The following is a 27,998-nucleotide window of genomic DNA, read 5'->3' on the forward strand; positions in this document are numbered from 1 at the left end:
AAATTCAAACGACCGGTGACAGAGTGTAGTAGAGAACTCGACACAGTTTGTGTGGTATCTTCTTATCCTCTCAATCATCAGGGCAGTGATATTCCATATTAATTTCACCTACAAATTTGCCGTTTCAGTGAAGGATTCTGTTACATCGCTGAATCATGAGGTCCATTGCGGTAATCTTGCTATGCTGGCTGTACGACATTGCGATTTCAAAATCGGCAGAAGCTTTATTGAGTGATCAATGGAAAACATCGGGTAAGTAGTTGTTTCTAAATAGTTACTTGGTCTAGCAGAGTATAGTAATATATTCTGAATTCGGTTATACTATCAATAGGATATATTACCAAGAAAAGAAATTTGAACTTAAAGTAAAAACCTCAGCCAAGAACGGTCTCTGATTTTATAACTGCCAAAGAACAACCGCATCTTTGCTGATTTTACTATCCGAAATCGCTGTTTAAACAAAGATTTATTAAACGATATTCTCTTGAACTTGAAGTTGGTTATTCATCACTTTGGACGTTTTTTCAGCATTTTGTTAATAACTTGTATTTAGCAAAATCAAAACATTTTTATAATCAAACAAGAAAGTTACAACTCGTATCAAATTTTCTAACAAAATTCCCCAGTTTGTTCATCTGCTTCTAAAATGTCTGTATAAATTTCAGAGCAGCGCAATTGACTGACAGATCAGCGCCAGTCATTCTTCGTATCATTCACATAAACTGATGCTACCGCAGGGGCGCAGTCCCCCGAGAGGGAAAGGGGAGAAAGAGAAGGGGGTGGGGGGGGGGCAATTCAGGTGTTATCAGCAATTCGAAAATTTCACAATTATCTTTACATGATTCAAGCTCTCTTTTTGGAATTCCAGAAGTCATGCTTTTTAAGGATTTTGTCAGGTAGTTTGAACTATCAACCGGTGGGCGGACCCTCCGATACTGGTCCCAATGCGACCTTCGATATCCAAGCGGGATCTTTTATGATTTCGTACAGGCATTAATAAATAGGGGCAAAGGACATCGAACGCGCAGTAGTGAAAATCTGAAAAGCCATCATACGAAAATGCAAAGTAGATTCATTCTATTTTCACCCGTAGGAAATTTTGAATAACAAACAGATAAGGGAGGAAGTTTTCGGTATCAGCTTAACCAATCATGATTGCTGTATCACCCATAGCATTTCTCAAATAGAGGTGTTCTCATTTTTTGGCATGCAAACCTCAAACTTGGAGTAAAATACTCATATCGTGGAAGTTGGAAACCAATTTCACTACACACAGATAACCGATGAGTATGGTTGTGAACGAGATGCTGTGTTCATTAATTACATAGATTAAATTCAGTAATAGATCATAAAATTTGACACTAATTTTCTGTATTAAAAACATTTTCAATTCAAGATATTCACTTCTCATGAAATGTTGCTTAGACGGCTTGTGCTAAAAATCTTTCTTCTTTTCTCTAGTTTCTTCATCAATAAAACCTTCAGGTATGTGTACAATATTTCCTATATAATCAGACCGGTGGAACTACTGAATCCGGATAGGATAATCCAATCAACCTCGAGTCATACACATCGAAGAGTTTTTTTTAATGGATCATCGAATCACAGGACGCTAGAGTAAGAAAACGCCCTCCTGTTAATGTGGCATCCAAGAAAACATGTTTCCTATCCGGATTCGTTATGCCTGCCACCAAACCTTAATGGTAGTTACGTAAAATCTTATTAAAATTGAATAAATAGTGGAATCGTGTTTCCTCTCTAATTTTTACCACGCATTGTTATCGATTTTCCATATCTTGTATCAGGTCTCAAATCTAATCTTTTGGGTCAAAGCCGCAATAGTCAAGTATATTGGTTACTTCTGTCATCAAAAATCTTAAACACTCAAAATCTATCAAAACTTAATGATATGGGAAACTAAAATAGAAAGTCCCTTTATCATGGAAGATCTGAACCCTCCTCTTTGATAATGCTTCTGTAGAACGGACATAATGAATAAACATCATTATGTGACTGACATGATTGGATGGATTGTACTCGGTGACATTGTTGCCATTAGCCCCAGGGACAAACAGTAAATGGGACAAAACATAAGAGAGTATAAAATACCTGTAGCCAGTCTGTCAGCAGGTTTCATCTTAGTGGATAGTGGTTGCAATGAAATTAAAATAATTCTTAGTACATGCAAGTGTTATTTAGGTTATAAAGGGAGATGTTCATTTAGGTTGCGTATGGCTAGCATTCAATTATTGGCACTGATTACGTCCTAATTTGCTGGGACCACAGAACAACCTCATACTTTCTTATCAACTAACGAGCTTAGGATTGAGAGAAGGCCTTAATATGTTAAATTAAACGACTTGGTTTATGTGGATTTTGCAAATGATGAAAGATCAATAAATTTTTACCGCAGACGAATTAACTGCTAACAGTTGGTTAATAAATGACAAAGTAGGGTTGGTTCACTGGTTGCCGTAATGAAGAGGGTAGTGGCAAAATAATTTAATCAGCACTTAAGTAGATAGATGGCTGCTTTATTGTGCCACAATACAGTCTTCTTGGCGAGTATGACTCCTCAGCAGTGTCTTGTTTGATCGGAGTGAATATTTTGAGTTTCTGTTTGAGTTGCCTTCTACTTCCTTTATAAAAGTACCTCTAAATTGCAGCCCAAACCCCACTCATAATTTCTGTTACTGTATTTGTTAGTTTTAAAGAAGTAATGTAACGATCTGTTCGTCTATTCAAGCCACAAGAGTAGGATTAATCTTCATTTGCGTTTTGGCCTTCGGCGATTTCATTCGGATCTCTTTAAAAAATACACACGGTTTCATTCCTGCATATTTTTAAGTATCAGTCCCCCAGTTGTTATAGAGATATCTTTAGTTTGTTATCGCACATTGACTTCTGACGTACTTTCATTTGAGCTATCAAAAACCAAGTAGAATACGAATATTCTAGGTTATAATATTGTCAACTCGTAACATCCTTGTTTTCACAGATTGCAAAGACAAAATCTCCAAATCATTATGCATCAAGTACGACAAATACTGTGACATAAGTGACAGCTTGAAAGAGCTGTGCCCAAGAACCTGTGGTTTATGCAGTAAGTATTTTAGCTAATTCTGTCGTAGTCTGATTGAATAGTTAGAGAAGTCACAATATTTCTTTAGCATGTATAAGCTTTTCATTCCTTATTTTACGTTACCATTCCCAGTCAATATTTCCGTTTTGAGACAACGAGTGCGCGATACAAATTGAGACTTGGAACCCGTCAGGGCTTGTTCTTATAGAAGTCCCAACGACTGCTGCAAGGTCTGAGCACCCTTAAAGGTCATAAATAGAAAAAACAAGGAAATATTTTGCCTTTGCCTTACTGCTAAAGTGCAAAAAGCAAAGAAGACTGCCCAGAATATGCCTCCTCTATATTTAAAGAGCACTGAGTGACTCTGTGTACTTGAAGAGCGCACCCAGGATTGACTGAGTCATTAATTTATGTGTCGTGCTTCATCCGAAAGACTCAAGTTCGCGTAATAAATTTTCAATAATTTTCAGATTAAAAAAGCAGAAAATGCTCTCACGCTCGGAAGACGAAACCTAAATGCACCCTTGGTCGTCATATTCATTTTATTGAAAGCTGGTATATTTGCTAATGTTCAAGAAATTCAAGATATGCCCTCCTGCTTTTGAGAACAGGCGGAGATCGCTTTTAATGGAGATGAAAATGCCTATTGTTGGCTATTAGCCGCAGTAAACAGTGTTGCTTTTGAAGTCTGCTAAACAAGAAAATAAAAAAAAGTAGAATCATAACCTTCTGAAATAGTTGCAGGTTATGCCACCATGAAGCGAGTCATTACAACAAAAACCTCTAGCCGCAAATGACGTTTATTCTTATTCCCTCAAGAAACGGTGGTGTGGTCCTGATAAGATTGGGAAGGGTTGGCGGGGAGAGGCCCGGGAAGAGGCGTAAGAGAAGGGGTATACGGGGAAGGGGGGGGGGGTGGGGGGTTACACTGAGAAAAACGGAAAGTAGTAGTTGTGCGTAATATATTCTCGAAAAACATTAAAACTTGAGAAAGCGGATCCTAAAAAGATGTGCATTCAAACTACCGAACTAAAGAAACAGCATGCAATGAAATAATTTCTAGTACTTTCTAAACGAGCTGCAGTTTCTTACGAGAAATATTAGGCAACGAATGCACTATCCTTAGTTCGTTAATCCAATTCCCACCTCTAATGAAGGGTTAGCATTCTACACTTTCTTGCTGTTTACTTGGAAACTAAGCCATTGGGAGGGTTGTTCATGTATGTTACGATGTACATTTAGATAGTATCCAACACTTCTAGCAAACAGAAATAGCCTGTCGAGATCAATAGAACAAATAAAATAAAATAAATGACTTATAAAGTATAACCATCGAGTGATTTGATAATTGAAAACACAGTATGATTACATGAACACTTACGAAGCAAGGACGTATAAATAAAACTAGTAGCTATTCTCAAAGATGACGTCACTAATTCGATTCTGTTTGCATTTCTAGAAGAAGTATCACCACTGCTATGCAATGAAATGCCATTTGGATGTTGCTGGGACGGCGCAACATACGCAACAGGGCCAAACCAAAAAGGATGCCCAGGTATTCATTGTAGGATATATTTCAATTATATGCTATAATTTGCTTATGAATATGTCAGTGCTTTCTTCGTAATCTTGACTGAGGCTGCATTGATGAATGCACTTTTTGTAAGAACAATTTTATACAAATTCGACACCCAAAATTGGTCTAAAATTAAGAAAATATTAAGAGCAAGCTACGGCTGAGGTACTACAAAATTTAAGAATGTGAGAACAGTTTTTAAGGATACACTTTTCATAATAGGGAACAGGAAGCATCTTTTGCTAATAGTATTAAAAACCTACACTAAACCGGTCCAATGTTTTTCTACAGTAAAATATTATCTTGTGTCCAAATTTATTTAACTACACACTAAAAATTAAAGAACTTTAAATCATAATTTAGTTTATTGATGTAAGCAAGTCCGGAATGGTCTAATGTTCGATAAAAATTCGGATAGTTAGTCAGTCCGGAACGATCCAATCATCGATAGGAGTGCGGATAGGAAGCTAGTCCGGAATGATCAAATGATCGAAACTCTGTACTACTCTAAACTTTCAACATACTCTGTACTTTGCCACATTGCTATGATCATTTGTCTACGTTGTAGATTCTAGCCCCCAACCATTTGTGCGACTATGACGCATATCGCATTTTATTGTTGCAGCTTGCAAAGACAGGAGCATCAAATGCGCCAAACACGCAACAAAAAAGAATTGCGACACATATAACACTATTCGAACTCAATGTGCTTCGTCGTGTGGTCTTTGTGGAGGTAAGCGGCTGAAACTGTAGGCCTTTTGGTATTCGCATAAAGAGAGTTGCTCATAATTTCAATACCAGCACTGCATAAGCAAGCGTAGCATTAACTTGTAGGAAAGGGTGGTGAAGCCAACAAATCGCCCATGAAAAAATAAAAGGTAGGGATAATACGACGGGGCCACTAGTTCTTTAATACTTCCATCAGAACACCCGTCTTTCAAAAAGAGCGCATAATATACAAGATTCTGTATCCAGATAACGAAGACTGCTTTTACAAAAAGAAATAGCCATAAATTCATTAAATTCATCTGAAGCTAGCAAGGAATGGGTGTTTCTTTTGATGGCAGTAAAAAAAGAGGGAGCCAGAGTCACAGTTTTATTTGTATTTATTCCCAGGTTGCCAAGATGATCCAGAACAAAGAGATTTTTGCCCAACATTTAAAAAATCTGGCTTCTGCGAAACAATGAAGGGAAATATGGAGCGTTTGTGCAAGAAGACCTGTAACCTCTGTGACGAATCATGTAAGCTTCTGCTTCTACCACTAAATACATTTGGTGTTTGGTTTTATCGATAATGGTTTACACGAAAGCCCACATCGAATGCGTTTGCTCAGTAACTCTGCGAAATATTGATTCGGTGAAAACTACCAGTGTTTCGAACTAAATCTAGCATCATCAAATCGGCAAAGAACAAGATGGAATAAAATACTAATGTTAAATAATATTGATATATACATAAGATTTACTTTCAGCTTCAGTTTTTCTGTCTAGCGATATTGCAGTATAAAGATTGTATGATCTTCTCTGCAAAAAATCCCATGAAGATTTCCAATAATGGATAATTGCGTTTTTGGTTTTTGGGAGGATGTCGGCGCGTCATGTTTCTTTCCCACTTTTAAAATATTTTCCAGCAGCATTCATTGTATTTTCTTAATCACAAAACTTTAAGCAGGCAGATTTTTCGAAAACGTGGCAAGCGTACACTTTTTGCCTTTGTAAACTTTATTATATTCATTACATTTTTAAGCTACATTTCTGTGACGCAACAATTTTTCTAGTACTAACGTTGACTTCTGATTCGTTCTATTCTAGGAAAGCAGAGAAAAGAAAACAGAAGGCGGATTGCCTTTTAAAAAGGCTTACTGGATATTTGCTAGACAGTTTTGTTCATAGTTTGGGCTTTATACAAGAGGAGAGTGGAAACTTCTTGCGTGAACACATATGCACTGAGAACAGTTAGAGAAACGCTTAGACAAATTTGTATATAGGATTTAAAGGAGAAATTATACTTTAAATAGTTAAATTAAGTAAAGATGACGAGCTCATTTCTTGGCTGAAAACATACGCATTCAAAAGATAATCCCACTAGATGACTAGCACTGGCTCAAAGCTATGGTGCAACCACGTTCTGATAATTTATTGACCATCTGCTTATCCCAGAGTCGGAAGTACACCAAATTAATTTCATGAATTGAAGCATTCTCAAACCGAACCCTAAGATTTGTTGTATTTTACAACATTATATACAATGAAATTAGTAAGATACCATGTTAGCTTCACTCGTATGCAACTTCTTCTTGTCTCTATTTGTCTCATCATTCGAAAGCGAACTTCCTCCGACGGAATGTCTACGATAAAGAAATCGGTTGGTATAAATCGGTTGGCTTCTTAGAGTTTTAAAATTGTCAAAAGTTAACAGCTCGAAGAGAGGGTATTTAACTAAAAGTAGTGAACGGTTATTTAGGGGGGCTGAAAGCCGTTGGTCAGCAGTAATAAAAAATGCACTGTGAGTGGACAAAAAGATGAAAACTTCTAATAGTGAGCACGCTCTTTCGTAGCGCACAATAAAAGTCAACAATAACTACGAACTAAATATCACGTTTGCAATAAAAGATTGCTCTTGATAAAAACTTCGCTAAAACATGCTTTTAAGTTTAAACACATCAATACCAACACCTATCACGAGTTAAAATCTGCAAAAACAAACACTGAACTTTACAGGATTTATATGACGACAGCAGTGTCGCAGAGAGAAGATCTCTTTTGTTCAACGTGGGTTGGTTTTTGGCAAAGGTCTTGTTTCATAACAAAGGTCAGAAGTTTATCTCTCTTGACTGGCTTTTGAAACAAAGCTCTTCTAAAGGAGAAGACAACGAAGTCTTATTCCTAAAAAACTAATAATTCTATCGACACAATAAGACCAAGGTTTTGAAAACCACGCTTGTCCTTAGTTTGATCTTAAGGTCTGCACGGTTCTCTAAATGTGTTTTTCTTGAAGTCTTCCTTGATAGTCATATCCGAAACATTAGATATGCAAGTCTTTTTAACATAGGGATTTCATAGCATTGTCGCAAATATTAGTTGCGAACTATCATGTCAACAAGGATTTGTCTAGGTAATACGAGACAACCACTTGTAGTGTAGACATATTGCGGAATTTCTATCAATTGGTTTACGGTATCAAGTTTTGAATTCGCTTCTGACTATGTCCACGAGAATCACACTATCTCATTTGTAGCAAATCGGTTTAAGAGAAAACCAATTAACATTGAGCATGCCATTGTTAAGTAAAACAGTGTTTTTATGCTTTCCTGTGTCAAAGAAACTTGATAGATATCGTCATGAATTTATGAATTTTCAGCCTATAACAATATGTACTCATTTTATCAGTTCCACCAACATTTCCACAAAGTACAAAACTTTGAAACCTGTACTTTGAACCTGCGACAGTACATCTAGTGCAATCAAGACTTGGGCTAGAGTTATTGACGTAGGTTATTTGTAATTTGTAATCAACAAAAAAGCAAATCATTTTCTATCATTTCATATTAAACAGATAAATCTCTAGCTATTACACTGCAGTATCAGATGGTCGAAAGAAATTTTCAGCGAAAAAACACTTGAAATGGAAATGAAGTCCAGAAGACTAGGAGTTTCGCTATCCGTCAATGCCTAGTGCCTGTTTGTGCCAGGTGTGCAGTCGAATACAACATTGTTATGACGAAGTTAAAAGCCTGTAGCCTGAGATCAGGTTCCGGGCTTGAAACACGGAATCCGCCCGTATAGCTTTTCCGTCCGGCCCTTCTAGCTTTTTCCGTAAAAGGGCAACAGAAGTAGAAATGTAAGAAAATATTGATCTACCCTTGGAGAATCGTCTCGGGCTGTCATCGCTACGACTTCTTGATTTAGTAACTTCTTGTATGCCTCCTCTTCGCGTCTACAAAATGAATAAAGATGATAAGAAAATGTGGATGAAAAAATTGCAAACAGTTGAATGAAGCTATCTATTGTGCACAGATAAACACTAATTAAACATCACACGTACCACACGCACGCACGCACATACACACACACGCGCGCGCGCGCGTGTACACACGTCACTAGAATCTTTGAGATGACAACAATGAGTGATCATGTTTCCCTATCTTGAGCATTTCATACAACAAGGGCACAAATGTTTCCCCTTTCCTTAACTTGGCATTCAACAAGGATGCAATGCTTCCCCTATCTAGAACGTCGCATTCAACAAGGATGCAAGGCTTCCCCCTTTTTTAACTTGGCATTCAACAAGGACGCAATGCTTTCCCTAATTAGAACTTGGCATTCCCTAAAAATGAGGACATATTCTAAAAGATAATACCACCCACAAGGAATAGAGGGAGCTCCGTTGGCCTATCAGAATGCATTTTTGACGAATTTTCACAATACTTTAAGAAACTCATAAGGATCAATTTGTAACATAAAGATCTACGGAGACTGCCAAAGCAAGTTTGAATAACTAGAGGCTTGTTGTGTCAAAGTTCTAAGCATTTAATGGCCTTTGCTTGGAGGTTGATTGATATGGTACGAAAATTCAGCCATTTTACATAACAATTCCATACATCTTGGTTTGAGAAAAATTCGCAATTATCAATGGCTTATATAACTCAAACGTCACCGATGGCATTGTGAGGAGAGGTTGCATTTTATTCTTATTAACTGCGATTCCACAATCATATTACTAAAATGTCGTATGATTTGAATAAAGTGGTTTTTTATCAAATTCCAATAAATCCTTATAGCAGATCTTATTACCAAGTACAAAATCAGTGACCAGCTTCACTTGGTTTGGAAACTCTGTGGGTTGTAATGGTTTGGAAGGAAAACACTCTCCTCGAATTATAACAAGATCTGTAATTTGGATGTCCATTTAACATGTTCGCATGCTTGCTTGTTCATTACATATGTAATAACTACAGTAAGTATCACAGCCATTTCTAAAAGAAATCAAATTTCTTTCTTAAGCTACTTTATAGGTGCTAAATGACAATGGCAAAACAAGTTGAAAATAGACGTTATGTCAGTGCACCAAGATGTGAGTTGTTATCAGGTTCTAAGATGATGAGGTTCTTAATTGAAAGAGATAGGGACTTGAAAAATAGATCTCCTTCAATTTTTCACACTTCAAGCAGCTTTATAACGATAGCGTCATTTCTCTGCTCATATAAGACGAAAATAGCCAGGATAAATTTCGGGAGCTCTAACAAGCTCTACTAGTATTCTTAATGCCAAACAAAGGATGCGCTGTCAATAAACAATATAATTATAACGGGAAGTGTGGTGAAACAAGCAAAAAAGAACAAAGAAAGACTTCCATGGCCCCCGGAAAAAGACAGCCAACGAGACGAAAAGTTAGGAAATTGTTGAGTCTATGAATGCTAAAAAGAATGCATAAAGATCGGAAAACTGGATATACAAAGCCGTTTTGAAGCATCATTGCATGAGCATCCTCTTAACTTGTTTGTCTAGTCAGTGGTCACATCAGGATATCCCGAATCATGCTTGACAGTGAATTGAATGAATCCATGCTCTGGTATGATTTGAGAACGCTGGCTTAATGATGGGAGCTTTGAAGGAAATTGAAGCTAATCTATCTATAAAAACCCAGGGAATTCACTATAGTTATGGCATTCGGATGCATAATAGACAAATCTGCAATGACATCCTTATAGAATTAGAAACCATTGATAGGAAATTAGAAAACATGGAAGGAGACTGGCTCCTAATTTAAGTATCCATACGAGTGAATAATGACGTGTAAACATTCACAATGTCTTGTAGATGAGCTGTAGACCAGCCGAGGATCTTTGCGAAGCACGATCTTAACCACGGGGTAACAAAAATCTAAAAAAATTCTTTTAAGGATAAAGAACCTAAAGAACCTGATAAGTTTGAAAAATCAGTGAAAACACATCAAATATCTCAAGAAAGTGATCTCTGTTATTGTGTGGTTAATATACAATTTTTTCTGTCACATGCAGATGACCACAAAGCGAACAAATAGAGAAAAATGTAGCCTTCGCCCTATGAGAGTATAAAGTAACAAAACTTAATTTGTGGCAAATAATTTAGGTGTGTATCGATATTAAAGTAATCAACCTATTCATGACAGATAGTCTAAAGGATAGCTCGTCTTGGATATCAAATTTAACATGAAGAACCTGAGAGAAAACCAGAGATAACTGGATCTGATATCATTTCCTAAAAGGGGTTCTTGGAAATAAGCAATCAACGCCGACGATGAAAGATAAAGGCACAAGGGGCGCGAATTCCGTAAAACGAAAGGTTTTACTCTTAATTGGAATGAAAAATAGCTGTGTCCTTTATTGTTATTATCTGATACATGTTCATTGCAGATGCATTGGTTGGTGTTTGTTTTTGAACGCCCTGGCATTGCAGCTGCGGAGGAGTGATAGGGAGAGACGCGGAGGAGGAAAATAAGAGAGACGAGAGAAAGCTATGCGACCTTCGGGTGCCCAGGGTAGTTTTGAACTATGCGACCGATAATAAGGATTCATGACTTCTTTTAATCTTACTAGCCAAAAAAGAGGTGAGAATTTTGTAAAAAGAGACAGAAGGAAAACAGTAAAAGGCGATTAGGGGCCCCAAGGAAAAAAGTTATAAGTAAAATGAGTGATAAATACTTAAACCATGTATCATTTCGAAAAAACTTTGATCTTACTGTGTTATCAAATGCCTATAGATGAAAAGATGAGCCGTAGCAATCAATCAATTGCGCTTAACAAGTTGGAAACAAGGGGGCTACATTTGATTTGTCGATAAAGAAGAGGAGTTGGGAGTTCCTGAGTGATCCCCAGGCACTGTACATTCCGGGGTCCATAGGCTTTGGCCTGAGCCTTAAATGTTCACAAAGTTCATTAACTTTCCTGTTTTTTCTGATGATAGTTTTGCGTTAGGATGGGATAATGATCTAACAATAGAGATAATATTTTGTAGTACATTTCAACCAAGGCAATTCGGCGTGGGGTTGTACCCAGGTAATATCACAATATATTTTATGTTTTTCATGCCTTATAAATGAGATAACTCTTGGCCCCTTGCTCTAAAGAGGACGATGTTATATTTGCAAAATGATTAAAAAGAAGGATCCCCCACGTGCATAAGTTATGTGGTATTACTGTGGGTGTGGTGTTACTATGGGAGAGTCACCGGAACTTGTCTCATAGCAAAATGGTAAATAAATCTAGAAATTATCTGCTTATCGCTTTGTCACAAACATGTCAAAGGTCTGGTTGCCTAATAGCAACCGCTGGTTAAGTGATAGATTTTAGTACATAAATTGAAAAAATAACTAAATAACAAAAAGGACAAAATTAAGAAAAAAAATACACGGATCGTGGCCTTTTCAAGCAAACCAAGGTACATATAAGAATAGAGCAATAGACTACTGTTTTCAACAACGGAAGGTCCCTGGGCTGGAGGGGCTATTTTTCCCTAGATAGTATGTGAAAAATGCCCCGACACAGAGAGCTTAAATGATTAGAATTGAAAAATCTAAATTCTTCTTCCTGTTTAAGATTGTGTAATTAAGCACCACCCTTTCCAATGTTTGTCTGCATTAAAGCTTATTCACTCAAAACACCAATGGAATTGCTAGGAAATGACGAAGCTAGGGTGTCGCGGCTGTTCTAAGCTAGGGAAATGACGGCAGTATTGCCTAAATGTACAGATCTTGGAAGTGGTGATTAATTTCAATCGATCAGCGTTAAATTCAAAGTAAATTTGTGTATTGACTACTGAAACGCAAAATAGTTGGTTGTTTTGGAGATGGAACATAAAAAAAACATGAAAAATCGTAAAATACAAACACAAAAAGTTAACATCGTTAAACAAGGCCTCTTGTGCAGGCTGCGCCACAGCATACCTTATAGAGTCGGTAGCATATAGTTAAGTCTTCCGAAGAGACAAAATGCTAACTTTTGTGAACATCGATGGAAAATCACATATTTGAAAACAATAACGAGAATCCATTGAGAAGGACAGATATAAAAGTGTAAGTTAGATAACTTTTAAAAATTAGTGAAAGTCAACAAAAAATATTGATTAGGAGAAGAATATAGAATACACCTTACAGAGGCTGTTCAAAACTTAATGGTATTGAATTTCTAACACGTGTTTTGTGCAAAGTTGAAGATTAACGATGCTCATTGACCTGTCTCAGAGGATGCTTAGGTGAAACGTGGAAGCTTGGCATTTTGTGATATGAAGATATCAAATGGCAAGAATTTTTTTCCTTAAGCCGACTTAAGCATGCACATTAGAAACCATATACTGAATGTCAGCATTGCGAATCTATTTGACTTTATTAAAGAAACAAAAAGCAAATCATTGGTCAAGACATACGAACCTTTTCTGATCAAGCAATTCCTGTTCTTTCATTTGATCGTCCCATCTACGTTGAGATCTTGCAGTGATCTAGGTAAAAATCGAATCAATAAAGGCACGAAAAACGACTGGGAAGTTAACTAATGGAAATTCAGCTTATTGAAATGATTAAGAACAGTTTCCTTTTCGACATTACAGTTTAGCACAAAAAGGTGTCGATGGGCTTAGCAGGGAAGCTAAGTTATTGTTTGAATGTTGAGCAATCAATTCGTGAAGCTTGGCAAGTGCATTTCAGTTTTAACTATAGAAATTTGTTTAACTTCTAGAATTTTCATACTGCAAACATGTCTTCAAACTTCATCTGTCATCAAATCGTGTTTTTGATTTCTTCATCGTCTATTTTCAGGCACAGTGCGCATTTAAAGAATGGGTGACAGAAAACCAACATGTCTTAGCAAGGCCAGTGTAAAAAATGTACTGCATATAACACGTTTTTCAAATGTATATGCATGCAAAAATGAACTGGGTCAATGAAGTTTTAATTTTGGTCGAGACTTTTAACTATAGTTAAGGGGTACTTTATCATAAAATAAGCTGGTCAGGCATATGTATAGTTTTATTACAAGAAAACAGGTTCCTCTTTGAGATGTAAAAATCAGGACAGGGCTTGTTTGAGAAGAGTGAGATAGTAGACTCACCGAAAGAATAAAGGTAGATGACTATCGTACTATCAATGAATATACAATAGCCATGATAGGATAAATAACCTTAGGTTTGTAGGATTCAATATGAAAAAGCCTACTTAGCTTGTTATTTCAAAGGGTGTTGTAAACGACTGAGAGAATATGCTGCATGAAACCTTTCATGGGTTATACTTTTGGGCTTAGATGGGATCAAAATCGTTCAAATTGTTAACCTGGTCAATCGTAAATAGCTCACCACAAGCTATTTTAAATTGTCTGCCTGTCGAAAAGGGTCTAAAGCGGCAGCAAAGATTCCAAAAACGCGTATCAAAACAAACTTTTGAGGACCTTTAAGGTTATTTTGGATCTGGTGGTCTCGAAAGATCAAGCCTTCAGATATTGATCAAGGCAAATCAGCAATAATGGCACCAAAAGTGATTCCAATAATAGCCATTTCTTGAATATTTTAGCATAGGGCCAGTCGATTGACAAATATTTTCCACCAGACCCACTTTTTGGTACGGTAAATTAGTTTATGGCAGGCAAAACAATTAAAAATAACTCAATGGTATGAGGAAAACGTCTTGCAACACTAAATATGAATTTTTGGCTTGTTAATACTCAAATAGAGCAGGTGCTTGGCTTTTTAAGAATTCTGATGTTTTCCGGGGCGTATATATTCAAAAAGTCTGAAAACATTAAATCAAAAAAGTGCTGTTAGTTGGTATAAGATGTGTCAAAATGCAAATAACTTCAATGAAAAGTAAAGAGTGAAAGCCTTCAGCAGATTAAGACTGAATCTAGCCTTGTGCATAAACCTTTCCTTAGTTTATAACAAATTCATCTTTGACTGCTTAATTCCAAGTTCTACTATACGATGACATTTTTAATCAACAAATTCTTGGAGCTAAGGTTTCGATATGATTACAAAGCCTGTTTTAATATGATTACAACCCAGCCGCAACATGACTGCACAATCAAACTCCTTCTGCCACTAACCTGTTCGCTAATTTCACGTTCCCTCTCCTGTTTCCTATTTTCCTCTTCGATCTTTTCTGTTTCTAACGATTGCTGATAGTCTTCCATTTGCCGTATCAAGTCCTCTCTTTCAGCGATGGAATCTTGTTTTTTGCGGAGAACGACTTGAATTCTGTCATCAACTTGTTTCTGCCTCTCGTGAAGAACCTAATTACGTGCAAATATTGCTGACTTATTATTCAGTAAAGAATCGGAACTAAATTTTTGGAATAGATGAAAATCATTGCTTAGAAGCTTTTTACAGACAGAATATTTTTCCTACAGAAATATATAGCACTTGTATCTAGGAGCCTAACAAATCACTCTATTAGAAATTGAAATGGGGCCTATCTAAGAAACATCATGCAAAGCAAAGATGTACCTCTTGCATCAGCCTTTCCCTCGCGATTCTTTCGCGTTCCCACTCACTCTCGCGTTTTTGCCACTGCCTCGCAGCTTCTTCTCTGTTGAACAAATTATGACAATGAGTAAAAGGTAGAACAGATAAAAACAACAAAAAATTAAAGTAGAATTCCTGCATTTGAAAAAGCAAACGTTAGGTATATATTCGAAACAGATTGTGAACAATTTTGAATCTTCCTGAACAATTCATCTGCAATGGAATGCCAGTTGATCTAATTCAAATTTGTCTACAAAACCCATGTCAACCTCCAGGGAACAAACATTACCAAGACGATAACCCCAAATAATTATAATCTGAAATACTAGATGCGTTCCTAAATCAACGAGCCACAGTATTGAATGACTGGGTGAAACTTGCGACGAGGCATTATTTAAGGTCTATTTAAAACACAGCTAAATTAAGAATTAACTGTCATTTCTAACAAATAACCTGTCAATGGTTTGCTACATTGCTTTCTCAGGTCATGTAAGAATCATTTCCAGTATTGTTTTGAACACATTTTCAATATTACAACAATTAAAATACGAGCTCTTTTTCTACACCACTAATACATTAAAGTAGGATTATCAATATGACGTTTGTGACTAGCTGAAAACGTTTGTGACAAAATGTGATAACGTTTAAATGTGTGGTTTGTTATAATATCCTAAATTTCTTTGCCACAACATATCTACTTAGAGATGCTACAAACAGTTATATAAACTGTAAGTCAATTATCATCTTTATCCTTTGATTGCTTTAGAGTATGTAAAACACTAAACTAGTACATGGCAGATTACTATAACCCGCTATCATACATACTGGTACAACTGATCAAGCTCTGCTTCCCTGGCCTTTTCCAATTTTAACTGTTCTTGTACTACCTAAAAAGCATAAATTTTGGCATTGTCTTATAAAGATAGATACAAACGACTTAAACAGTTCTTTACATATAAATGGTGTGATGATCACTGACAGAAACAGTAATTCAGTAAGTTTCAGTGATAAGTTTCAACACAAAAAATTTTTGCAGTAAAAACCCCCACTTAATCTTAAAACTTAGTATCGTTGAAATCAAGTGTACTTGCTTAATGTTAATGAGACATTCGACTGCACAGGATAACTCAGAGGCAAGCAACGATTGCTGTTTATTTGAACAAATCCTGCACGATTAGGAATTATTATTATGAGGCAGAGAAGGCTCCCGACTGAAGGCTTGCCCTTACAAAACATGTGAAATACTTTCATTGCAAACTTTTGGCTGTTTTATGGGAGCATACATTGTTTTAAGAAGCAATTTTTTAGGAGCATAAGAGAATGTTGCGTGACAACAGGAAAAACAAACTTAAATCGGAAGAAACCTAAAAATTTGCATTTTATATTTAACACTGTGCTACCATTGCACAATTGCGTACCAATTTCATGCAATTTAAAAAGAGAATTCATATTCATTAAATATTCATATGGTTAGAGGTCTGTCAAGCTCAGAATGCTTTGACACCGTTTGCCAGTTCCAGCAAAATAGCAATGACTTGCAATCGCAGTACCTGTCTCATTTTCTCGGCCTCTGTTTTGGCTTTCTCTCTACGTGATGTTCTTACTGTCATTTCATCTTGTTCCTTAAGAGAATTGATTCATATTCGTTACAAGAAGTCATAAAATAAATCACCAATTGTCGAGACATGGAATCAATAAGCAGCAAGCAAGATGTTATGAAAACATATATATTTTTATATAAGAATATAGTCTATAAGATTATTGAAGCTCAAAATCGCTTAAATTTAAGAATAATCTAAGAATAATTTAAGAATAATTTAACAATAATGCCAGGCTCAAGCTTTATCAATAATTCTTTACTCACCTCAGTTTTCTCACTAAGCAAAACAACTGCCATTTCCACGCTATATATATTTTTTAAATACACTAATCCGCTCTGTGAGTAATTAAAATTTAATTTTATACCACATTAATAGCCCTATTATGTTACTCTTCTAGTTTATGATAATGCAACACATGAAGAAAGATTTGAACTTTTGTCTTTGATTTTAAGGCGAATTCACACCTTGTGTCGCACATCAATAATTTCAGAATAACTTTAGGATCAAAATCGAAATCTTGTAAGAATATTGAGGCGCGGCAAAAATGAGATATTTTCGCAAAAAAGTGTATATTCCGTTGAAAACTTTGCCAAACCGCTTGAAAAGCGACATGGTTCTCTATCTTCTATTCCAGACTAGCCAACTGCGGACACCACAAACATCCTCAATCACCCTCTCAACCACGTCTGGTTGCGATTTGCGATTTGCAGCGTTTGCAGAATGGATTATAAATTTACCTGTTTTGCAAGGTCCTCGAGTATTTTCAAGTCCAATTCCTGTATACGAGAATTATAGGTCTTATACATGAAGAACAATGCTTCAGAAACATTAACTTCAATAAGGTAATGATGCACTTAAATAAAGAATTTCTTTAACCAAGAATGTAGTAATAGATCTTAAGCCAGTTCAGTGCCTGTTTCGAGAGAATCTATGTGACAGATTGAATAAAAAATGAATCTTACAAAAGATTGTTCTCCTAAGTGCCTTTCTTGAAAATGGCTGTTGGGACACAGTTCTAAACAAATTTCGGGAAGCATGTTTGTATGATTTCAATACAATCCAGCATTTGCCACCTTCCCCAACCCATTCAAAATTTGTGCATAGGTACTTTAGTAACAGAGATACCAACATTAAATACGGGGAGGAGAGAGGAATGGAGGGGGTGCAAAATCTCAACATCATCTGTCTGCAATTGTAGCCGAACAGCTGAAAATGTGAAGAAATGAGTTTGAGGTTATCAGTATTAATTAATGAGTTCAACTGCCAACAATACTTACCAAAGCATCCTGGACCTGTTTACTCTTCCTGCGAAGTTGAGCTTTGTATTGCCTCACGAGAACTCTCCTGTAGAGAAAGCAAGATTAAAAACATGACAATATTTAAGAATAAAGATGACGAAAAATCCTAGATATCAAAGGTAGTTCAATGAGAGCTGAAGAAGACGGCAAGTGCTGCAAAAAATCTATCTATATTTATCAAAAGGGTTGCAAAACTTGCCTAAATAGGAGTTTAAAGATTAAGAGTTAAAAAGAGATACTTCAAGGTTGAAGTTTTTGATCAATTGGTTTTAAACAAGTGGTTTTAAACAAGTGGTTGAGGATGCACAATAAAAGCTAATAATCGGCTGCTACATTGGAAACTCAAAAAGAGGATGATTCGTGTGCTGAGGTCTGTGAAATGAAAAATCATTGCGAAGACATTATGGAGTCATGTTAACCAACAAAGACAAGGATTGTTGGAAAATGTGTTTGTGAAATATCGTTCATTGACAACTTGATACACTTCTATTACAACGAGGGGATTCTTTGCTTGTCTGTATTTCAGAAGAACCTTTCAGCGTTGATAATTTTTGTAAGAATATAAAACTTATTTAATGTCTCACTGAAATTTTTTGTTGACTTTTTGGGAAAAAATTCGGTGTCACAATTAAACATCTTTAATCTTTGCTCTGATCCAAACATTTTATTTTAAGCTTGCTTTAAGGCGGATGTGCCTAAAATAAGCTACTTCAACTGTAATTCCTCCAAAAATGTAGTTTTGTAGCTTCAAGTCAGGTCATAGAGTTGATGACTGCAAAAGATTAACACATTCTGAAAACAAGTAGATAGCAATATGGAAAACAGGTGTAGCAGTTATTCTGGGCAGTCAAATTATGTTTCAGCCAGCTCATGTTTCCATTTGTAAAATACGTGATAATATACAATAAAAATAAATTCCAATATAAAATTCACTTTTAACTGACTCTCTATATATTTGTTCTGCATTAATAATCCGCATTAATAAATTTGTAATTAGAAACGTTGAATATTTCTTCGTTTCTGACGTGAAATTTTAGAAAATAATCCACGACGACCAGAAATGAAGCTCTTTGAACTCTTACCAATTGACTGTGAGTAAGCCAGATATTCTATATGTTACACAAACCAGAAACCAGAAATATAATTTGTTGATTTTTACCAGCCACGCGGTCACAAGAGGTCTCTTTCGATTAATGAAGAAGGAAAAAGAAAGAGGAAATGAACTTAAAAAAAGCAGGTATTGGACAAATAAAAGGGACAGAGGAATGCATTATGCACGGAAAAAGAGCTGGTCCGAGATTTGAACTTTACGGCTAGGTTTATTATTGTAGAAAGCTTACCCATATTCCTGTCTCCTTCGCTGCTCTTCAAACTGCCTGCGTTTTTCTTCCTAGAATGCAATAAGGGTATCTTACCTTCTGAGAATTGAAACAAAATTATCTCTGCTAGCTAAAGTTCCAGCAGTTTAAAATATTCATCACAAACCACACATTTAAACGTTATCACATTTTGTCACAAACGTTTTCAGCTAGTGTCATATTGATAATCCTACTTTAATGTATTAGCGGTGTAGAAAAAGAGCTTGTATTTTATTGTTGTAATATTGAAAATGTTTTCAAAAACAATACTGGAAATGATTCTTACATGACCTGAGAAAAGCAATGTTAACCAATTGGTAACAGATTTGGCTGATTTTGAACATTTGGAGAAAGATCAGAGGCGTAGTTCAAAATTGAGGTCTAGATAACAAAAAATTCTAAAAGACGTAGGACGTCATCAAACAGTTAATCTATATTAAGATAATCTTTTAATGAACAAAGGGCCTTGTACGTAATGCCAAAGACCAAGGTCAAGAGAACGAAACTTACAGCCCCATCAATAAGCATCCTTTGCTTGACCAACCCCTCTTCTTCCCTTTTGAGCATCTGGGCCTCTTCGTCCTTGACTCTTAATTCTTCCATTTGCTTTTGCAGCTGGGATTTCAACTCGATCTCTTCCATCTTTCTCTCTTCTTCTCTCTTCTTTTCTGCTTGCATGACTCTCAAACGATCCATCTCCATCATGTGTTCCAACCTAAATTCATTTTTGTATCACAAATTTCAATACAACAAGAGTTACCTTGAATTAACGATTGACTACAGGGTTTCAGATTTATTGAAGTTGGTAGCATGATACTTTTTTTTTTATTTTTCTTAAAGATATTTAAACAATACTGCCACAAATACCAGCTCAAAGTAAAACATTTCAAGAATATTCACTTGCTATACTTTGAACAAACAAACCTCCACTTTCAAACTATGGTTGACGACTAATTAAACTAGCAAGTTGTTGAATTGAGGGATTCATTTGCATAACGAGCTCAGCATGTTACACAAGAAGGTTTAACGCGCTGAAAGGTTTTTGTTGCTCAAAAGGCCTAAAGAAAATATAAAAGTAACGAAAGGTGACATCTTAAATTAAAGTCTTTCTATATATGGTTTCTCTGCAAACACTGACTGTTACAAAAGTAGGGCGCGAATCAATATAAACAATTTTTGAAGCTTCTATTTTAAAAACTTTTGCTAAATTTCACAGACCTCCTGTCTTCATCTCTCGCTGTTTTCGCAATCTAGTGGAAAAATGCATCATATATCATATCGATAGCCGATACAAATTTGAAAAATGAATCTGCAAATGTCAAAATTGCTGACTAAATAGCTCGCAAACCTTTCAAGCGATTCTTTGATAAACAAAACCGAAAAATCAAAAACTTTTTCAATGACTTTTTGACAGGGCTCAGATTTACAACGGTCAGATGATTCAACAACTAATTAAAACTTAGGATTTTAAGCACCATTGCAAAAATCTCAATTGTCATCAAAGTAACTGCAAACTTTTCTTTTTTCAGGAAGGGGAGAGAAGGGTGGGCAGTTCCAGTGAAAAGTCCTCTCCTCGTGGAAGACCAGCGGCTCTTTCAGTAGCCTCCCGCACATGGCATGTGGTTTCCGGAAAGGGAACTCTGGTAACAGGGGTGCACAATTCAAGTCGCCCGGCGGCTACTCTGTGTAACGATAAGCGGTCTCACGCAGTTAGAAACAGGTTGTTCTGGGTGCGCTGGAGACCGAATTGTCCACCCCTAGAAGATCCGTATTATCTCTACTATTTCAAAATCTTTAAAGTATTCTAAAACAATAACACAGTTTTCCAATCCAAGGCTACAGTTTAGCGAGCAATGCCTAAGAAACCTCACCTCTCGTCTCTCTGTGATCTGTTCTCCCCAACCGCGAATGACATTTTGCTGCACTTGTGTCGACTGAACCTTTAGAAAAAATAATTAAAATAAACACTACTGAATAAGATAAGAAAATGTTTAAAGGTAATAAATTCTGCAGTTGCAATACTTTATCATCAGAGGGGTCATTTGAACGAAAATTTTTAAAATATCGTACGACTGAGAGGCTTTATCCAATTACCGATTCTTGCGATGATCATGATCATGAGGGACGGATTTTAGAGGCAAGTTTTGGAGTGGGGATGTTAGATAATGATTGGATCCTGTGACACACCATTCAGGTGACTGGAAAATGATGGAAACGCCCACTTTTAAAATCTGATTCTCAACCTTAAGACAAGGCAATAAAGCAACTTCTCTGCATAATTTTGTTACAACCGACTACCCAAAATGCTTCATGCCTAATTGAAGCAAAATTTACCGAAAAACGCAAACATATGGGGGAATGTCGCACCCCACACCCCCCCAGTAAACCCGTCCCTGTATGATTGATTTGCACAGCGTCAGGAAACTCTAAAAGTTCCCTTGCAATTGATAATAAAGAGCTCGTCTTGTGATCATGACTTTTTCAAGATTGTTCTCATCCTTTGACAGATGTGAAATTTTCCATTAGAAAAATTACAAAGTTCCACGACGGTTAAGAACTTGAATCATCTGCGAATCTTTCGATGATTATAACAGTTGTGTACCTAGCTTAAGCTTGATGCGCACAGATAGAGAACGATTGGCAGCTGTACAACCAAAGAAATATGATTTAAATAGCCTTATCGAGATCAGAGTTCACAGAGTTGTTGCCAGCAGGTTGATGATTTCATTAAGGGCACAAATTGACAACAATATGTTTTCATCTACTCACTCGACACGATGTATGTATGGACGTTTAATTAGCATTACTTAAGAGTAGTATCTAATTAAATGATGCGGAATTACCAATAAAAATATCTTAGGGTTAACCTTAAAAAAAATCGAGCAGCAATCCTAAAACTTAAAGGATTTAGAGAGCGTATGAGCTACAATATCCTTCATTATCAAAAATTTTGCTAACAAACAACCTTAAATGTCGCTGACATATTTTACAGTCAATCTTTGATGATCTAGTGACTGCTGAGTCCAGCAAAACGAGACATAAAAAAGACGCATAGATGTATTTATGAGTTGGAAGCAAATTGTGAGTGCTGGTCCAAAAGCCATAAGCTGTTTGAGGCAACTAGATATTCATATATTTTTTCAATTTTTTTTAAAACATGAGCTAAATAAGGTTTACGTGCAACAAAAACCCGCTGGATTAGATTTACCTTTCGCAAATCTGGTTCGTTTTCTTTCCAGTGTTGATATAGTTTTTCTTCTGCTATCTACGACAATAATTAAGCAAAGATGAGTGAAAAAACGTCAAACACACACAAATAAACTGAACAATTCAACGAAAGGTCAATAAAATATAGAATAAAACCACACTAACATTTTCTATTTGGGGAAACAGCAAAACACAGACATTGTATTAAGCAAACAAGTCAATAAGTTTCATAATTTCGTGAATTTGAATAATTAGATTTTAGAATCTGAAACTTGGGCGTCTATTTGAATATCAAGTTAGATATGTATACACAATTCACTGTTTTAACACAGACAGTTGGTCAACACCAAATAGCATGCGGTAAAGTCGGTAGATATTCTTGATAGTAGACACAGTTTGATTGTGAACGACAGATTAATAATCACAATAGAAGTTATATAAACTTATTGTCAATGAACTGAGGTCATACAGATTGCCATGTAAACACGTTACCACTTCTCTCTAATTCATGTTTAGCCGAATCGCTGATGTGCATGTATTATAAGGCTAATATTCTTGCTTTTCTTTTTCCATTAGGACTTTTTGGACAATTCCAGTGCAGTAATAAAACCGGAATGTAAGCAAGAATTTACAGTTAAATCCTCAAAAACAGCATCGGTACCTAATCATAATAAATATCGTAATATCCAGCCCCGTATATACAAGACCTGTTTGTAAACATAATGCTTGAGATTTGAAATGAAATGCTCATATGCATGAACTGCATTGGACCCCGGCAGTTCAGATTTTAACTTATGAAGCCTTACAAAGATAGGGATTTTACCGTAAATAAATGTCATTTTGCTCACTCTTTACATATATCTTGTAATCCAATCTAAGTGTCTTTAATCAGAGGCATAATCTTCGATCATAAGAGTTTCTGTCAACATGTAGTAACACCAATGAGGGCTTGGAAATTTTAGAAGTTTCAATAAACTACAATGTATTTGCTTTGATAGCTTTCGACAATTATGAAAGAAAAATTATTCGTGCCGTTGCACTTTCAATCAATTAATGGATAACAGTTTAAATGAGAGAAAAGTGTGGGAACTTCAGTTACCTGTTTTCTCCTCTCTTCTTTTGCATCTCGTAACTCATCAGCTCTAGAAAACAAGTGAGATGCATCAAAAAAGAATGGTCGAAGCGATAATGATTACATCGATGTGATTTATATTTTAGCATACGTTTAGGCGGAATCTAAAAATCTACACAAATCATTATAAGATCTTGTTCAGTACTAACTTTACACTTGTCGTATCCAAAAAGTCTTAGTTGTACAGTAGATTAACTATGATCACAGATTTTTTTTGGAAGACCCATGGTGTTAAACTCAGGCTTTGAACTTTGAATAATTCATTCTCCAGCACTTATAACAATGACAGGTCTTGAGATGGCTGCTACAAATATCAAGGTATTTGGGAGCTAAAGACGAAAGTGAAAACAATCTCATTAGAAAACTGAAGTAAAAGTATTTTGGGTAAGCCTAGTGTCTTAATAAAGTATGAAAGATAAAAGGTTATTTATTCTATATAGACTGTTAATCATTCTTTACAAATGTCGTATGGAGTTCTTCAATTATCAGAAGCTCAATTATCAGAAGCTCAATTATCAATTAAAAGAGCTTAACACCTGACAATGATCAATTCAATTCAATTCAATTATAATAAATTCAAGCTTTTAATTACAGGCTACATGATTAAACATACTTACAATTGATAAAGCTTAGGGCAAATAAAAAGAACTCAGATCAGAAAAGTAATTTTGAAGAGTAGCAATTGCGTATCATACTCTAACAGTATTACAGCAAAAGCAACCAAGAAAGTCGAAATTACTACTAAGAAGAAAGCTGGAAGTGCTGAAAGTTGAAGAACAGGCAGGGTTTGGATCTTCTTTTATTAAAACACTATGAAACAAAAGTAAGAAACAGCAGAAGTTTAAAAAGGGCTTAGCAGAATGAAAAGAAAATAGTAGACATAACCAAAACATGATAAAGTTTCAAAAATTGTCCATACCTGTCCTTCATTTCTATGAGCTTTCCTGCCTTTGAAAGTCGGCTTTGCCTCATTTCTTTCTATACAAAAAATTAGGCAAAAATATATTTTTGGGTGTAATGGACTTATCTTTTTTGGAAATATGGTAGCTTTATTTCTTGCATGAATACAACAAAATCTGGTCTTTCTTGAAATGGTATAATGACACAGTTTTAAAAAAGCTATAGCAAATGTGTCAAGAATTAGGCTATAAGAAGTATCGGTTGCGTTCAATTTTGCACACAGATTTTAAATAATTGCAAACAAAAAATTTTCATGGTTTGTTCTTATAGGTGTTCTTATAGGTTCTTATAGTGTTAATCTGAATACATTTAGCAATCAACTCTTGTTAAAAAGGTTTCCTAAGCTTGCAGTTTTTCATGTTATTCCGCTATTTATGTGTGTATTATCTAATCAGCTGTAGCCAAGGTCTATAATACACTCAAATATTGGCTTTTTGCACTTGCACTTCTTTTTAAATTGTTAACGTTTTTGAGAAAGAAAAGATTTTCCTCCCTATTGTATGCACTTAATTGTACTTAATTATTTTAGAATTTTGCTGTAGAGTCACAGAACGGATTTGAGGAGTTTAGTCCTGTTAAATGGAGTGCTCCAAGAGCACAGATTTCAGATTGCTTAAGAGTGCGAATTTGATCGAATGAAATATAAAAGTACCAATTCAATTGTAACGGATCAGAAAGTTTTGTAACCACGTTGCGCATCAAACCGGATTTGTATATAGAATTTAAATAACCATTGTTTGTTGTTCCAATTTCGTGTATCTTTTTTTGTTGAACTCAGCGCCAAAAGGGCAAATTGCTGCCTTTTCAAATTACAACTCTTAGCAAACAATCAGCTGAATATTGAAACTAAGACATCTTAGCTCATAGTTAAGAACCTGTAACGCATCTGTTTCCATTGATAATAGCTCTGCTAATTTGTTTCTTCTTTTCTCTAGATCAAGTTGCTTTGTTGTTTTTCGGTAAGTCTCACCAACTGCATTCATGCTAAAAATTTATAAAATTAAAAATTATAAAATTTAGCATTTTGAAACATAATTAAAATAGATCAAGGATGATAAAGAAAGTCCTACAATGGCTAAGTCTACTACTGATTTCTACATTATGTTTGCAGTTCACAAATTTGAATGTTTATATTTACAAAGTATGATTAGTTGAAATAAATTTACAGTGAAACCTCGTTGATCTAAACATCTTGGAATGAATTGTGAGAAGAGCTGTTTGGATAAGCCAAAAGTTTAGATGATCAAATATTTTGTTCAGGAAAAATCACACATAAGACATGAGAATGAGTCAATATAATTTTAGCTTTCAGTAACACCATGGTATAGCCAATGGCACTGGATAGTTTAGATTGATTTGTCAGAGGCTTGCATTCTCTGGTAGGCAAAACATGTGAATAACAAATTATTTTTGTATATGCTGGTAACACAACTCAAAGAGATAAACTCAATTGGATGCTTGAATAACTTACTGAATTCATTTTATGGCTCAAATTCAATTGAAGTTGAGCTTAAATTAGTGTTTTTTCAAATGAAAATTTGTTCATATGTAAAACATCACACCTTAAATGGTGTTAGGACAAACAAAGTTTGGATATCAAAAGTCTTGATAAATGATGATGCATTAAATATTGCAGATAAAAGACAATGATTTAACTCACCAAAACAGCATTGATAACAAGAGGGCTGCTACAGAACAAAAGGCCTAAATTTTGTAATTACTATCATCTATGTCTAGAAGATAACACTTAGCACATGCCTTTTTTTCCTAGGGGTGTAATTCACTACATGCTTGGTTCTGATTCATTTCTTTCAAAATTTAAAGAAACTTAACAAATGGGCAACTTAACAAATGGGCCAAAGAAACACAGTGGTACAAAAATAGTGACAAGATGTGTTTCCACCTGACCACAGTGGGAATGTAAAAAACTGTGGTAATATTACAAAAAAACCTACTTTGCCTATTCAAATTATCTTTTTAAACCAAGAAACAAACCTTTTTGAATTGTTAAAAGTTGCAAAAATCAGTTCTTATAAAAAACAACTGTGTTGAATGAAACATAAGTTCACTGTTGTTATTTTCCATTGTTTCAAAGGAAAGTTTGATAACCATGCATTAGGATCCTCAAAAAAAAAGTTTACGAGACAAAATATAGAAAACTAACATATCCTTTTTAACCTCTGATTCTCTGTCTAGCTACATATGATCTAGTAAAACTGAACACACTGTACTCAAGTGACATTGTCTCAAATGTTCTAAAATTGCTTGGTTCCCAGTGAACAAAAATAATTGATGCTCGTCAAAAGTTCAATTAGAGTTTTAAAGATTTCAACATATAACTGCTTTCTCACTATTGGAGTGACATTAAAAATAGCTTGCGCAAAGCCCAAAATAATTCAAATGTTGCTTATTGTTATTAGCTTAACCTGTACTTGCATGTCTACGCATGATAATCATGTAAGGCCTAAGCATAGTCATGGATAATGTGGGACACCTTCAACTGATTTGCCAATCTGTCCTCATTCACTCTATTTCTTTTCTATAAAAATGTTTAGAAAAATCCTGTCTATAGGGTGATTTATTGAAGAATTTATGGTCCAGCGTCCTGCATCACCCATTAATACCCTAACATTCATGTTCAAGTTTATTTAGGTTATCATGTTGTGTTTACCTATTATGGTTATCATGGGAGACCTGTGAAGTTGATTGTTTGTGTTCACGCCACGGGACTTGGTTTCTTTCAAAATGTTACAAACAATGTCCGATAACAATGTATGTCTCTATAAAGACGTTTTTCAGGTGATGCACAAATTCAGTTTGCAAAGATGAGATTTTTGAGCATGATACATAAAGATACAATAGAGAAACAAAACCACAAACCTCCTTTGAAAAGACTGATTCGACGTCCATCCAGTTTGCTTGGCTGTTTCAACCTCTGACTTTTTAAAAAACTGAGAATTTTTGTCCCATTTTTCTCTGAATTCTGATTGGTCTTGGTTTCTCTTCACCATCAGCGCTTCAGTAGTATTTTTATAGTTTTTCATCCAAAACGGTTGTAACGTTGGGAGCGCCATTTTTGTTGTTTCTATGCTCAAATTAAAGCAGCCTCGTTATAAATTCTCCTCCGTAGGGTGTGCAAATAAACCGGTGGCTTTTCGTATCTTTTATTTTTACCCATCTGTCAGACTGACAGGATTTAAAAAAGAACATTAAATGTGTTAAGTCCAAAAACAATAAGAAATACGGGAATTGTATAAACGAGGATAAAATTCTAGGGTCAGAAAAACTAGGATGAACTG

The 27,998-nt window shown here is 35.5% G+C and overlaps 2 protein-coding genes across 2 annotated transcripts; one reads left to right on the forward strand and one right to left on the reverse strand.

Annotated features, from left to right (window-relative positions):
- LOC135683715 (uncharacterized protein ZK643.6) lies at positions 1-6,937 on the forward strand. The gene is made up of 7 exons (XM_065199057.2): positions 1-252; positions 1,462-1,485; positions 2,999-3,103; positions 4,542-4,637; positions 5,284-5,391; positions 5,775-5,900; positions 6,471-6,937. Coding segments are annotated over exons 1-7 (558 nt in total). The 5' UTR covers positions 1-155; the 3' UTR covers positions 6,473-6,937.
- Positions 6,097-27,922, reverse strand: LOC135683710 (trichoplein keratin filament-binding protein). Its single transcript, XM_065199046.2, has 18 exons — positions 27,580-27,922; positions 25,575-25,683; positions 24,659-24,717; positions 23,707-23,749; positions 22,609-22,665; positions 21,272-21,340; positions 20,619-20,650; positions 19,911-20,115; positions 19,383-19,432; positions 18,022-18,088; positions 17,482-17,520; positions 16,694-16,765; positions 15,969-16,030; positions 15,126-15,207; positions 14,726-14,911; positions 13,066-13,133; positions 8,520-8,595; positions 6,097-7,006 (listed from the first exon to the last, which is right to left on the reverse strand). Exons 1-18 carry the CDS (start codon positions 27,771-27,773, stop codon positions 6,974-6,976), a joined length of 1,503 nt encoding a protein of 500 aa, XP_065055118.2. The 5' UTR covers positions 27,774-27,922; the 3' UTR covers positions 6,097-6,973.
- Between the last annotated feature and the right edge of the window lie 76 nt (positions 27,923-27,998).

This window comes from Rhopilema esculentum, chromosome 7, assembly GCF_057945365.1.
Source record: "Rhopilema esculentum isolate cy_ngs chromosome 7, ASM5794536v1, whole genome shotgun sequence".
Lineage (NCBI taxonomy): Eukaryota > Metazoa > Cnidaria > Scyphozoa > Rhizostomeae > Rhizostomatidae > Rhopilema > Rhopilema esculentum.

What these genes read in the sequence shown, in the direction of transcription:
- LOC135683715 (XM_065199057.2), top strand. Translation starts at nt 156, where the DNA reads ATGAGGTCCATTGCGGTAATCTTGCTATGCTGGCTGTACGACATTGCG. An exon ending in TTCATCAATAAAACCTTCAG is followed by an intron (nt 1,486 to 2,998) that starts GTATGTGTACAA and finishes TTGTTTTCACAG; the next exon opens with ATTGCAAAGACAAAATCTCC. An exon ending in GTCGTGTGGTCTTTGTGGAG is followed by an intron (nt 5,392 to 5,774) that starts GTAAGCGGCTGA and finishes ATTTATTCCCAG; the next exon opens with GTTGCCAAGATGATCCAGAA.
- LOC135683710 (XM_065199046.2), bottom strand. Translation starts at nt 27,773, where the DNA reads ATGGCGCTCCCAACGTTACAACCGTTTTGGATGAAAAACTATAAAAAT. An exon ending in TGGAAACAGATGCGTTACAG is followed by an intron (nt 24,718 to 25,574) that starts GTTCTTAACTAT and finishes TTTTTTGTATAG; the next exon opens with AAAGAAATGAGGCAAAGCCG. An exon ending in AACGTGAAATTAGCGAACAG is followed by an intron (nt 13,134 to 14,725) that starts GTTAGTGGCAGA and finishes ATTTTTACCTAG; the next exon opens with ATCACTGCAAGATCTCAACG.